The sequence below is a fragment of the Schistocerca serialis genome, chromosome 3 (assembly GCF_023864345.2).
Source record: "Schistocerca serialis cubense isolate TAMUIC-IGC-003099 chromosome 3, iqSchSeri2.2, whole genome shotgun sequence".
NCBI lineage: Eukaryota > Metazoa > Arthropoda > Insecta > Orthoptera > Acrididae > Schistocerca > Schistocerca serialis.
Window position 1 is genome coordinate 288,296,299 of NC_064640.1, and position 14,516 is coordinate 288,310,814.

The following is a 14,516-nucleotide window of genomic DNA, read 5'->3' on the forward strand; positions in this document are numbered from 1 at the left end:
CAGATAGTTTAATATGTTAGTAAACTCAGAACTACACTCTTCAGTTAATGTTATTGTTATTTTATCATAACAAATAAAGTTTTTGATTTTAAAGATTTTATGATGGACATTACTCCTGCTTGAGTAGTGAGGGTTGTATTTACACCAGTGAAGTTACGTGTACTCTAGTCTGAAGACCTCCATGGCAGCATCTACTGCATTGGACAACCCCATCTTTTCAGTAACAGTTATGAAATGTTTGTTAAAAAGTTTTGCAGTGCTAGACACATCTATTACTAATGTATCATTTACTCTTAATGCTGTTTACCCATCTTCATGCCTGTTGTTACCAGTCCCTCCTTCACTATTTTCCATAATTTCTTTGTTTTGTTATCTGATGTGATTATCTTTTCTTGTAATGTATTTGCTTTGATATATATTACTATTTTTAATATTTTGCAGTATGTCTTGTAGTGTTCTATAGCATCATCATCAGAACTGTTTCTGACTGACAGATACAGTTTCCCTTTTGTTCTCCATGATACCTTTAATGATTGAATAATCCATTTATTAAGCTATATACCTACTGTTATTTAGAATCTCTTATGTACATTGTCACCTAGTAGGTAAAGGAAATTAATTCAGCACAATTTAACATGTAATCACCATTCAAGCATGTTACAGGAATGTGTCTGGGTTACTCCACGTCATTAGTAGCCAACAAACACACAGTAGGAAATATGTCCAAGTTTGACATCTTTATAGCTTTGGGTTTATAACTCAGGACATTACCAAACTTAATATCAGATAATGTACTTTTCCAAGCACCATATTAGTGGTGTAAGTGGTTTTCAGTGTTATTTAATAATGAGCCATATATTTGTGGATAAGTTTGCAGCTCTTCACTAAGAAGCCGTTAGCACCATTTAAACTCTTTCAAGCTTGCTAAATTTCCTTTACCTTATAAGATGATGTACAATCAAACCTTAGTATTTTACAAATTCAATAGATAATAGAACTATTCCTGTCATATCACTGGTAACAGCAGTAGTGAAAATATTACAAATCAAGTGACACACCCCATATGTGTTGTGGTTTTTAAAAGGCGACTTATATCCTATATGGCCCTAGAAGAGCTACTATCCAAACTAGCAAATGGTACCTGTTTTCAAAAACTGACCTAGCCAAGCTCATAAATAAGCTTAGCAGATTCATACCTGGAATGTTCACTAGATTCAGATATTCAGTGACTCGTAGTATTGAACAAATTTTCTGAGCTGGACAAAGGCAAGGACCTAACATTTGATGAATTAAATGCCTCAACCATTTACCATTGGTACCAGGAGCAACTGATTTAAGATGTTTCTGCTTGATCGAAACATTTTGTTTATCATCATACCTACCAGAGGAACAATGTTTACAAAAGTCCACTAACTCTTTCAATTACTGCAGAGTCCTAGATTATAATTATATGTATGAAAATGCCAGTTTTAGAGTTTAGAGTCAGAAACTGAAGAGTTATTTTAAAGGTGCAAATCACTCCAAATTTTTTTGGCTCATTTTAAATATTTTTCTTAGTTGTAATGAATGAAGATGCACATAATTGGACGGAAGATAATCGTACTGCAAATCCAAGCCAATAGCATTGTATCTTCACATATGAGACCTACTGATTTATTTTAAATTGAAAATACAAATAGGTAAGACTGTTTTGGTGTTGACTGTCTGAGCTACATTCATGTAAATAATGAAAAACAATATATGGAGACATTACATTTATATTTTATACTTTCCAGGTACATAGAGAAATGCACAATTTTGTTAATTTTACACTTGTTTGTTCCAGTTCACACAGTAGCATTTTATAGTTTATGACTATGACACAGTAACATCCAAATAAGTGTACATATAACATTAACATGTTTCACAGTAAGGATAGTAGTAGCAACAATAATAACCATCATCGTAATCATATTTACAAAGACATTATACAAAAATAAGTTACTCTGTCATTTTGGCATGTAAAAGACTGTAAATTATGAATGAAGTTAATGTGTTACAATACTTTGATAAGCTGATATTTATAGATAATGGTCACTCTAGCACAGCTGTTGATATACATACTTCTGTTTGACGGTAATTTATGTTTCTTACATGAAGATAGTTGGCAAGCCTTTTTCCTTCATATATATTTTTATGATGGAGGTTAAAATAAAATTATGGAATTCATAGACAGAACTGAAAACTGACAAACAGGGTGTGTGAAGTTGGTTTCTTTGCTGTTTCTTTCAAATATGAAAGTGTAAATTAAGGAAAACATTACTGTAACATTAACAAGTATGTAAATAAAACATATCTGTAAAATAAATAATGTAATCAAATGCACATAAGTTATTAAATGTGATGTAGGTTGCCAATTTACTTGTCTATAAACTAACACTTTTCCCAACCTGCAGGAAGAAACCAGAGCCCTGCCTATATAGAAAAGGCCATGTGCAAGAACCTTATAAAACAATGGACTCCGCTTTCCTTCATCCTGTCAACTAATAATATGCTTCCCACACACTAACCTCAGCCAGCTGCCACAAATGGGGTACAGTGAAGTCAGGCAGATAGGTGGGGTTTACAACTACTAGCACAATTTCTTACAATTCCTTACTGAATGTTCTGTTACGATACAGTCATGTAAAAGTAAATAATGAACATCTGTATTTTATATGCACACTTTACTCAAGAAGCCTATTGGAAAAATTTGTCATTGTATAGTTTCATACAGATACAGTAGTTGTGATGTTCTAACAAGAGTATAGCAGTGAAGAAATCTGATTTGTAACTGCTATTTAGGATGGCATGGCAATAATAGATTTTTACATTATTTGCGATTCAACAAATAATTTGAGCATTTAGTTATGCACAAGACAGCAATAGCTTCTAAAGTGTCTTATCAACTAAAATAAAACTACAACTTTTTTTAAAAAAAGTAACAACAGTGACTAGTTTCTTTCTTTCAACTTCAAACATCCAAACAGTATTCAAAAGGGACTACATGAAATTCAGTTTGGTCACATTGATTCACATTTATCTGCATTTGTACAAATTAATATCTTAGGTAATTAAAAATAACATGGACAACAGAAACAATTAAAAGTAGCTATTGTAGCTTAAGCTTTTGGAATGATTTTTTTTCTTGAAAGCTTAAGACAACATGAATCAGACATAGATTCTAAGGCAAGAATCTGAAGACAAAGCCAAGTACAGTCCTACAGGTAAAATGGGGCAACAGAACTCAATACAAATCTCAACACTGAAGTGAGCAGTAACTTATATTAAAACAACATTTTCATAACAATCTACTAGTATTAACACAGTCAGCTCATATAAAATATACAGTTACTAGTACTGGTAAAGACATGCCGAAGATGAGGGAGGAAGATTTAGATGCCGAAATGTGGAAAGGTAAGATAGAATAAGGGGAACAGGAAAGTAAAATGTAACCAAGACTTGAAAAATGAGAGGAAGAGAAATAATATCGGTCAGTAGGCCTATAGGAAAATGTAGCACGTGGTAAGATTCTGATACTGCAACTGCAGAGGATGGGAGGAAAGTACAAGAGATATGATAAGAGAAACTAAACTCACACAAAAGACAGATGTAATTTACATAGCTGAAAGCCAGATCTCTTCTGTATGTGGCCAAGGCAGGTTTAAATGACTTTGGTGCTGAAAAAAAAACCACTTTGGTTGCTGGCATTTTATGAGAGTGCATACTTCAAATTAGTCTATTGTATACTGATAATACATATGATCTGCATAAGGATTATTTATCAGAGTGGTAAGAGAAAATCTGTATGGTTTGAGTGTCATAACTTGAATTGAAACAATAAATTCAGTAAAATGCTAAAGAGAATGCCAGGCTTTTGAACAGAGAAAAAATGGAACCAAGGAGATATGTGTAAGTGAGTCATAATATTGAGCAAGTGCATCATCATTTTTAACCAACATTTATGAGAAGAAAGATTATCAAAAGATTCCAAAGAAGTATTGAAAAAAAGTATTTTTCGTATGAGGGGTATTTCAGATTGGGACATATTACCTGTCACTTCACCAATGTAGATTATTTTTTCATTAACAGACTGAACTCATTGCATCTAAAAGTGTAGAGTACTGTTTACTAACACAGAGCCTGCAGATGACTAATCTCATCAAATTTACAGTCTTCCAATGACATTTACATAAATCATAGAGAAATACAGCATTCGCATGTGAATGAATATGCAGTGCTTCTGCCACAATATCTGGCATCTTAAGAACATAATAAAAGCCTTCAGTAATATTAAAACATCATTGTTTGACTGTGAATCAATATTACAACACCTTCCTTCATCTGATGAATATTGTATTGACCAAACAGCCAATAAAATGAAAACTGTTACAGTAACCTTCCAACATGTGCAATTACTCATCAGTTTATGAAACATTTTGACACATTTGCTCCACATATGGTGGCCTATTACAACTAATGAATTAAAGCTATCACTTCTATCATAGGTTCTTTTCTTATTCATCTCATGATTTTCTTAAAATTTTCAGCAGAAGTGATGTATTTCTGAGATTAGCCATTATGAATGTTGAAATAAAATGGATGGCCATAAGTAGTTTTCATGCTGATTACATAGCTTACTGTAAAAAGTAAATTACATCCATCATTTAATTCCAGTTACTTATATTTTGCTGTACAATGAATCTGGAAATGAAGTTAGACTGTATTTATGACATTATTTTTGCTAATAATTCTGTTTATAATAAATAATGATTTTGTTATTTATTACATCATTTTATAACAAATTATAAATTTGATCTGATAATATCAGTAGCAAAAATATGTAGTGAACTAATGTCATAATTTTAAAAAAAATCATCATTGTATCTAGACAGTGTTGTTCATAAAAATTCAGAATTACTGTACTCATTTCTGAAATTTTGTTTCCTTCGTTCATCTGACAAACTTTTTTTAGTTAGAACTTTTTTCTTTGGTAAAGGTTATATTAAGTTCTATGCTCTATATTCTGGTAATCATCACAGAACTGTTACTGACTGAAATAAAATCAGAAAAAGGTAACGGCCATTCTAAACACTCTGAAACATGTCCAATGAAGAATGAAAATAGCATCCAAGATCACTTGTTGTAATGAACAGATCTTGATAACAAGAACAGATTGTTAGGTACATATTTTTTTCATAACCACAAAAACATGTTAATAATTACCATTTAATTTACATTCCTCTTTGTCAGTACAACACATTATAAGTTATATGTTTTTTTTAATGTATTCTAAGTTTTTGTGAGATATATATGTATAATGGGAACATGTAAACTAAAAACAATAAGGCAAATAATTAACTAATCAGAATGACAGTACTGACAGTAGGCAAACATGTTTGGTAAATTCTACCATTATAATTAGACAAGTGAAAGGCTTTGTATTGTACAGATGGATGGTAATACTAGGCCTAATACAATGAGTATGTGAAGAAAACTTTACTTTATAAATTGCACATAATTCATATGCATGACATTACTAGATATTGTTGCAGTTACAATGTTTTCAGTTGTAATTATTTTTATGGGTTGTAATGAATAATATTTATTTTACTGTTTTCTTTGAGAGCTCAATTTCCACTTTTGTTCCCTTTATTTCAGAGTTGATGTATTAACCAATAAGTCAATAATGGTCTCAAAAATATTCTTACCAAAGGTTTTATGACAAGACTATTTTATGGGTCATTATAATCTGCTGAAGTATTTCATAAATTTCTTGTTAACATGTTATGTTGATCATCATATGACATACTACTAATTTATTTAAATCCTACTGGATAAGTAATATGCTCATGTAAGAATTTTGTTGGTGCTGTAGCACTTGCCAAGGAGGTGAGGTATGAAAAGTGATTATAAAATGAAAAGACAATATGGCTGTGTCACAGATACGGAAACTGAACTAAGAGAACATGTTACTTTTACAGGAGAATGCAGTACTTCCAGCAGAAAAAACCACCGAAACTTAAGAAATCAAATTTTGCACATGTCATTAGTGAATAGCACATCAACACATACAGTTGAACACATTTACTATTTCTACTACTGCTAGTACTACTACTACCATATAATTTATAATATACAATTTTCAGAGTCACAAATATTTCTTTGGTGCATTAGACATGTCTTTTTCATCTAATTCTTAAACATCCATACACTGGTACTAATCTAAAACATCTATAAATATTTTCAGTATTGTCCAAACAATAGTGACTGAATCATTTTCTTCATTTCTTGATATTATGTTAAGCCCTAACTATCATAATTTACCAAACTGAACTGTTGCTTATGTAATATAATTTCCAATACTTCATGACTTTTTGGTTAACAGTGAGTAATTACTGATCAACAGATACCTAAGAATTTGATTTTATAATTCTTACTTATATTTTAATAGATCTTTGATACAATCCCAAGCACTGTGGCTTTCACTTCTCACTTTAATATTTGTATAAAATATTACATTTAGCATATAGTGTACAAAATAACATTTACTTCAGTTTTACGGAAGAAGAATAATTATGACTGTTTATACAAAACTGTCATACTTACATAAAAGACTATGAAACACACATTGGTTTTTCTGACCTCCAGGCATTCTCTAGAAGGAAAAAAAAGCATAAAACAAAAAGTTTACTTCATTACATTATTATTGTTATTGTTACTATTACTGATATTATTATTTATGTGTTCTTAATGTTATAATTATTTTGGTTATATCATCACTAACATTGTTGTAACACCGATGTTTCATCTAATGTCAACATGCATAATTATTCAGATACATACAGAAGTCCACAAACTTGCCTGTAAATAGTGAATCATTTCTTCTCCAAAGACTAATTTGACTCAAATACATCTTTACAACATGTAATACATATTGACACAATTGACATATACATATTGACACACATATATATATTGACAGAATTAATTTATTCTGGAGTATGTTATCCCATAAATGATCTACATGATATCCAGAGTATAACACAGATTTTATACTGTATTCTACTCACAAGGAAATTATTTGTTGCCAAATAAATTTTCAAAAGCTCTAGTCACCCTCTTATAATATGGGTTTCTATGTCAACACCACTTAGCAGGCTTAATAAATTATATAAATTTCATACTTTCGTTCAACAACAAACTACAAAACAAGGAACAAGGTTGAGCACAAGCAGGTTTAAATCTGAATATTTCACAGTTTCTTCAACAGGAACTAATTCTGTTGATCCCATTAGCATGATGCACAATGTAACCCATATGAAAAATGGGTTTATGGAACAACTACAGTATTTCATTATTTCTTAGCCCAATAGCTCAGTCTGGAATGTGTCAAAACTAAATGCAAATGTATGCCACAACAGCTTCCTGTTGAAAATTCTATACCTGCATGCATCAAAGAAAAAAATAGTGGCTTTAGAAACAAGCACCACAATTATATCGTAAACAATACTCTATATACTCATTTAGAAACCAATACTTCACATAATCATGAATACTTCAAGAATTTCTTGAATTCTTAACACTTAGTACATTTAATTAGCCATTTTGGAAGGCTGATGGAATGTCAGCCCCATAATAATCTTCAGAACTCAGCATCCAAACTTCAAGAACTAAAAATACTGTTTTTCAGTGAACACCAATGTTTTACTTCTCAGACTTTACTTTCAGGCCCATCACTATTATGTTTGAATGAACACCTAATATGGGTTAGGTACATAGCGCAAATATGTCCATAGCTTTTATTGTACCAGTCTGGGGTACGTCCCCTGAAAAAGAAAAAAGGGTGTGTTAGTCATTTAACTGGAAAGTGTTAACATCAGGCAAATTTCATACAGTATTTGCAAGTCATTTTGTGCAGTTATGATACTGTGTTACTATTTTAATGAAGAAACTGAACACAATTAATGCAGCTTATATTCTGCTAATAGCTACTTCAATTCCTACCAAGAAATGACTTAGAACTCACTATCAGGTTTAAGAAAAATCATTAAATAATCACATATTAAATTGTTATACATAATATGTCATTGTTTAATCTAGAAGTAAAACTTTATCTGTGATTGGTGAATCAGTTTTCTTACATGTAGATAAAAGTGACTTGTGTGTTGGTATGATGTAATTTGTATTCATTTAGGCCAGAAATTCTTGCAGTATTAATTCTATGGACAGAAAATATTACTGTGATCTCAGTGTCTTTGTATACCATTTTATCAAATGTTGGAAATGCAAATACTGCTTACTACAGTTTTCAAACAGTGCAACAAGTGTTCTAATAGTACAGTAATGGAAATTATTTATGGGTGGATTATGACTGAGTGAGCAATCACAGACACCCTCTGAATATTGAAAGCATTCAACAGAAGGAAAATTATATGTTAAACACCCCTCCCTCCCCCCCTCCCCCCGACACACACAAGCACCAAACCACCCACCTACCCACACCCACACATACACACAAGAACATACATGTAAGTTCCCCATTTCAATTGAAGCAAATGTTGGGGTGGTAACTTCAAGAATTTCATCCCCATTCGACTTGTCCAATATGAGCAAATATTTGCACTGGACCAGGATTCTAACACTGGTCCCTGGCTGTTGCAGGAGGTACAGTGCCAAGTGCAAACATCACAAAATGATTCAAAGCTTCAACTCATTATCAGCTTCTCCTATTTTCCTTATTTATGTTTAGTTAATCAAAGCTAAAGCTGAATGATTCCAAAGTGAAATTTGTAAATTTTCAGTTTTTCTTAAAAATTGTGTCAGTTATTGACTTTTCCAGTGACTCACTTAGTGGGTACATATTCTTTAAATGTTGGAATTACTGCAACAGTGTCTCTGAACTTGAAACACAATCCATTGTTTCCAAGCTGTAGTACTTTCCAGCCCTTAAATTGACAATATTCATATGAAAAACAGTTTTTGTAATAGTAGTAGTAGTAGTAGTTTTATTCATCCACAGCTCTCTTTGATTACGAGGATATTGGACAAGCCTTTTTATTATAATTTAAGAACAACAAAATTAAAAGTATCCACATATACAGAAATTTACATACTTACAGGTGTAATATGACATGAGTCAAACAAATAGTCAGCTGTGACCATATAGTGGGAACCATTCCAGCATTTGACCGAAGTAATTTAGGGAAACCAGTGAAAACCTAAATCAGGATGATTGAAGGAAGACTGGGGCCTCCATCTTCCAAAATACAAGGCCACTCTGTTTAAAACAGTGCTACCTCATTTTGTTTACCCTAGTGTACAATAAAGTTTTACAAATACATTATTTAATAATATAATAAATAATGTAATTGATAATGTTTTCAACAGCTATTTCAGAGCATTATGTGGCATATGTTTTCTAAGTGGTAGTATGCCTGACCCATGCTCTGTTTTCAGTTTCAAATTAATTTTACTGTGTAGTTGATGGCAAGATGGTGTGAAGTTGACACTGTGAGTACATTAGCTCCCAGATGAACATAACACAAATGAGAAACTGCGTCATATCTCTAAAAGATCAGATGCATGTTTTATTGTTAGAAACTTGTGGAAAGAAGAATAGAGTGCCACAATATTTTGAATGTTACATCTTATGTGGAGCATGTACATCATTTCATGAATTGTGAAAGTTGGCATCAGGTGTTTAAATGTAAATTGAATGCAAAAGTTATGTTTTTAAAAAAGCTATAATGAATGTGGGTCATGCAAAAAACTAAATTACAAGGAATGCAAAGGTGAAATGATTGCATTACTGTTAGAAGTGGCACATGCTTTAAAATATATATGTGACAAACTCAAGAAACAAAATAGACAAGATCATTATGAAACAAACAGTGAGGTGTTTGTAGATACTAGAACTTTTTTGAAAACAAAAGTAACACCCTTTGTAAAAATGCAACAAAACCACAGAAATGTCACTTTGGATACAGAAATACAAAACCACTATTGAAATGATGTGAGAAAATTTTTCTGGAAGTGTTACAGCAGTATGAATATATCAAATACAAATATTCAATTGCAAACAGATATGAAATTCTCAGTAACTCTGGTGAAGATATTACTTATATCAAAAAAAATTAAATGTTGTATGGCATTGGTGGCTGGGGAATCTCACAGAGTGGGTTCAGCTGCCAAGTGGCTAGTGTGTTCTTCCTACATGCATATTGGCCTCTTTCCTTGTGGATATGTGAGCGGTGTGTCATATGTGTACTTGTGGAGTGCAGGTAAGTGGAATGGATGCATAGATACTGTAATGTTATATTTGTGTTGTATGATGGTATTGAGAGAAGGGGGAGGGTGAAACCCAGAGCTGGCACAGAGGTTCCCTTCTCAAATAGCATCAATGGGGCTGCCAAAGCAAATGTCCCCCATCCAATGACCAAATCACTCTCAACAGTGTTACATGTCCCCACTTCATGAGATACTGTGGAGAGGACTGGAATTTCATATAGGACATTTGTGCAAATACTGGTGATCAGGAACTTTAAAGAATCACATCCCCTCCCCTTGCCAGCCAAATACTGGCAGTGAAAATTTCATCCATCATCAGGATTCAAACTGCCACACCTCTAAGACATGTGCCATCAAACAGGCATGTGTTAGTGACCTTGGCTATGAAGGTTAGTATCGCTTATATAAATAATACTGAAGGTACCTGAAACATGTGCTGCAATAGCTATTCCCCAAAACAATAGTACTTCTAAACCTCAACATGAAGATATTCAAATCCAACATATTACCATTACTGTACTGCAAAGTAACAGTCGATGTGAAGAAGGTTCTAATTGCCTGAGATGGATTTTGATTCTTGCTAACAGTTATGGATGTGGGATCACTTCTCATGTGAACAAAAAGTCAACTATGAGGGCAACATCTTTCACCATGCTGGCAAAATCCCTAGTTAAAACAAGAAATTAGATTGAAAACCTGCTTCAGTTGTAAATGATGTAGTCTTTATTGTATGCATGATCTGTTTTTCATGTGCTCCTTGCTCCATCCTTCATGGGTTATTTTGCTGCCTAGCTAGCAAAATTCCTTAACTTCATCTACTTTGTGATAACCAAGTCTGATGTTAAGTTTCTCACTGTCTTCATTTCTGATACTTCTAATTATGTTCATCTTTCTTTGATTTACTCTCTATCAATATTCTGTACTCATGAGACTATTCATTCTATTCAACAGATCCTATAATTCTCCTTCACTTTCACTTTGGGTACCAATGTCATAAGTGAATCTTACCATTGATATTCTTTTGCCTTGAACTTTAATCCCACTCCTGAACCTTTGTTTCCATCATTGCTTCTTTGCTGTACATATATTGAACAGTAAGGGTGAAAACTACATGCCTCTCATACATCCTTTTTAATCCGAGCACTTTGTTCTTGGTCTTTAACTCATTGTTACCTGTTGGTTCTTGTACAAATAGTATATTACCCATCATTCCCTATAGCTTACTCCTGTTTCTCTCAGAATTTTGAACATCTTGCATCATTTTACATTGTTGAACACTTTTTCTGTCATGGCATATACTATGAACATGTCTTGAGTTTTCTTCAGTCTTGCTTCCACTATCAACCACAAGGTCAGAACTGCCCCTCCGGTGGCTTTACATTTTCTACAGCCCAACTGATCGTCATCTAAGAGATTCTCAAATTTTCCCCCATTTTTCTGTATATTATTCTTGTCAGCAACTTGGATGTACAAGCTGTTAAGCTAATTGTGCGATAATTCTTGCGCTTTTAGGCTCTTGCAGTCTTCGGAATTGTGTAGATAATGTTTTAATGAAGTCTCGTAGCATATTGCCAGTCTCATACATTCTACACACCAATGTTAATAGTCGTTTTGTTGCCAATACTCCAAATGATTTTAGAAATTCTGATAGAATGTTATCTATCGCTTCTGTCTTATTTGATCTTAAGTCTTCTAAAGCTCTTTTAAATTCTGATTCTAACACTGGATCCTCTGTTTCTTCCCTAATAACTCCTGTTTCTTCTTCTATCAAGTCATCAGACAAGTTCTCCACCTCATAGAGGCCTTCAATGTACTTTTTCTACCTATCCAGAGGAATTACAATTTCACCATTAATGTTACCATGCACTGCTTTTAATTTCACTGAAGGCTGATTTGACTTTTTTATATGCTGAGTCAGTCCTTACGACAATCATTTCTTTTTTTATTTCTTCACATTTTTCATGCAGCCATTTCACTTTAGTTTCCCTGCACTAATGTTTATTTCACTCCTAAATGACTTGTATTCCTTTTTTTTTAATTTTCTTGAACATTTTTGTACTTCCTTGTACCTATGTTTTTCTTTCCTACTTCTGTGATTGCCTTTTTCTGGCTGAACAGGCATCTCATTATTGCAGTATCTATAGCCTGAGAGAACTTCATCCATCTCTAATCGTTTCTTAGTATTTCCATATCCCATTTCTTCAGCCTAATCTTCATCATTACTAAATTGTGATCTGAGTCTAAATATGCTCCTGAGTACGTCATACAACCAAATACCTGATTTCACAACTGTTGCCTAACTATGATGTAATCTAAGCGAAATCTTTCTGTATCTTTTGGCCTTTTCCAAGTATGCCTCCTCCTCTTGTGATCTTTGAGCAGAGTATTCATTATTACTAGGTGAAATTTATTGCAGAACTCAATTAGTCTTTCTTGTCTCTTATTTCTACTACCTAGCCTATATTCTCCCATGACACCTTCTTCTACTCCTTCACCTAGAACCACATTCCAATCCTCTATGGCTACTAGATTTTTATCTCACTTCACATACTGAATTACCTATTCAATATCCTCACATACTTTCTCTATCTCTACATCTTCCATTTGCATCATTGGTATTTGTACCTGAACTATTGTTGTCTGTGTTGGTTTGCTGTCAATTCTGATGAGGACAACCCTTTTACTGAACTGTTCACAGCAACTCACTCTCTGACCTACCCTCCTATTCATAATAAATTCTACTCCTTTCATACATTTTCTGCTGTTGTTGATATTACCCTGTACTCTCCTGAGTAGAAATCAGTTCCTGCTATGTTTGTGAAAGATTATTTACTATTTACAGACATAAAAAGTATGTAAGTTTGGTTAGGGACAAAGATTTTGAACTGTGTTTGACTATAGTCATTTTACTGGATTTCAATAAAATAGTTGAAACACTTTATAGATCTCAAAATGGAGACTGGAAAACATTTGCTCTAAGTTTTAAGAAGCTGATTAATAGTGCAAAGTGTAACAGAAAGTTTCAGACAGAAGAACTGAGGTTTTTAATACAGTCAATAGCTCTGGAATCATGACAGCGGTTAACCCTTAACTAGAACTACTGCCGAAAGAAAAACTGAACTTGACAAAATTTTTATAATGCTGATTAATATTAACAATAAAAGTAGCATAATAAATCTGGGTTACAGTGATCATGAAGATTAGCATACATCAATTAAGCTAAACACAAACAGACTAAAATTATCAAGCATAAGGAATTCTGTGATGACAACTTCAGAGCATTTAATATGGGAGGATATCTTCAGTAAAACTGAAATAAATAATATGTTTGATTGCTTCCAAAGTGTGCATTTGCATTACTCTGCAACAGAATTTCTTATAAAAAAATCTAGAATTAATATGGTTGAAAATAAATTTTGGATGATGATAGGCCTTAGAAATTCCAGCAGGAAAAAATTTCTCTGCTCATTCATCAAACGCAATAATACTACTTCAGAATTTGGAAACCATGTGAAACAAATATATCAGATATTCAGCAAGATGATGAAAGAAGCTGAAAACTATTATAATGGCACTATGTTTCAGATCAAAAAATATTCATCTTCTAGTATCAAAAACAGATTCTCAGATTCAGGAGATATGGCTGATCAATTTAACAAGTATTTTGCTATAGCACATCAGTTAATGGAAATGCACTAAGCAAACAGATGTATGTGCTTTATAAAAAAATTAAATATTTCTCTTATATCTATGGTTCTTGAAGATGTTAAACTGACAATGGTCAAGCTAATTATATCATTCAAAACCTAATATTTGTGTGGGTTGGATGATTCTTCAGATTATGCATTTATAAAGCCCCTGATATTAAAATGAAACCATTAATGTACATAGTTCACACATCCTACTCAATGTAATCAATTAACATCCAGTATCTGAACTGATTATTTTTTTCTCTGAAACAACTAAAAGAGTTTTTATGCTATCCTTCAAAGCTACATTACAAATATTTCATTATTTTAACAAAATGAATGTGGTGTTAGCAAATCCAAGTCTACATCAGTAGCTAAGAATTAGTATTTAGAAACTTCCGTTAAATCATCAAGTAAGGGAAATGCCTTCTCTAAATGGTTGATTATTTTTGCAAGGCATTCCACACGGCTCAATTCTGGGTCCAATTTTGTTTTTACTTTATATAAATGGTCTACCCC

General features: G+C 32.7%; 1 protein-coding gene across 1 annotated transcript in view; it reads right to left on the reverse strand.

The window, feature by feature from the left end:
• Positions 1 to 7,133: 7,133 nt before the first annotated feature.
• The window catches only part of LOC126470792 (stAR-related lipid transfer protein 13), a 254,057-nt gene continuing 246,674 nt past the window's right edge, over positions 7,134 to 14,516 (reverse strand). Inside the window, exon 15 of the mRNA XM_050098802.1 lies at positions 7,134 to 7,847. Coding sequence (XP_049954759.1) covers positions 7,733 to 7,847 — 115 coding nt within the window. The 3' untranslated portion in view covers positions 7,134 to 7,732. The remainder of the gene's footprint in view (positions 7,848 to 14,516) is intronic.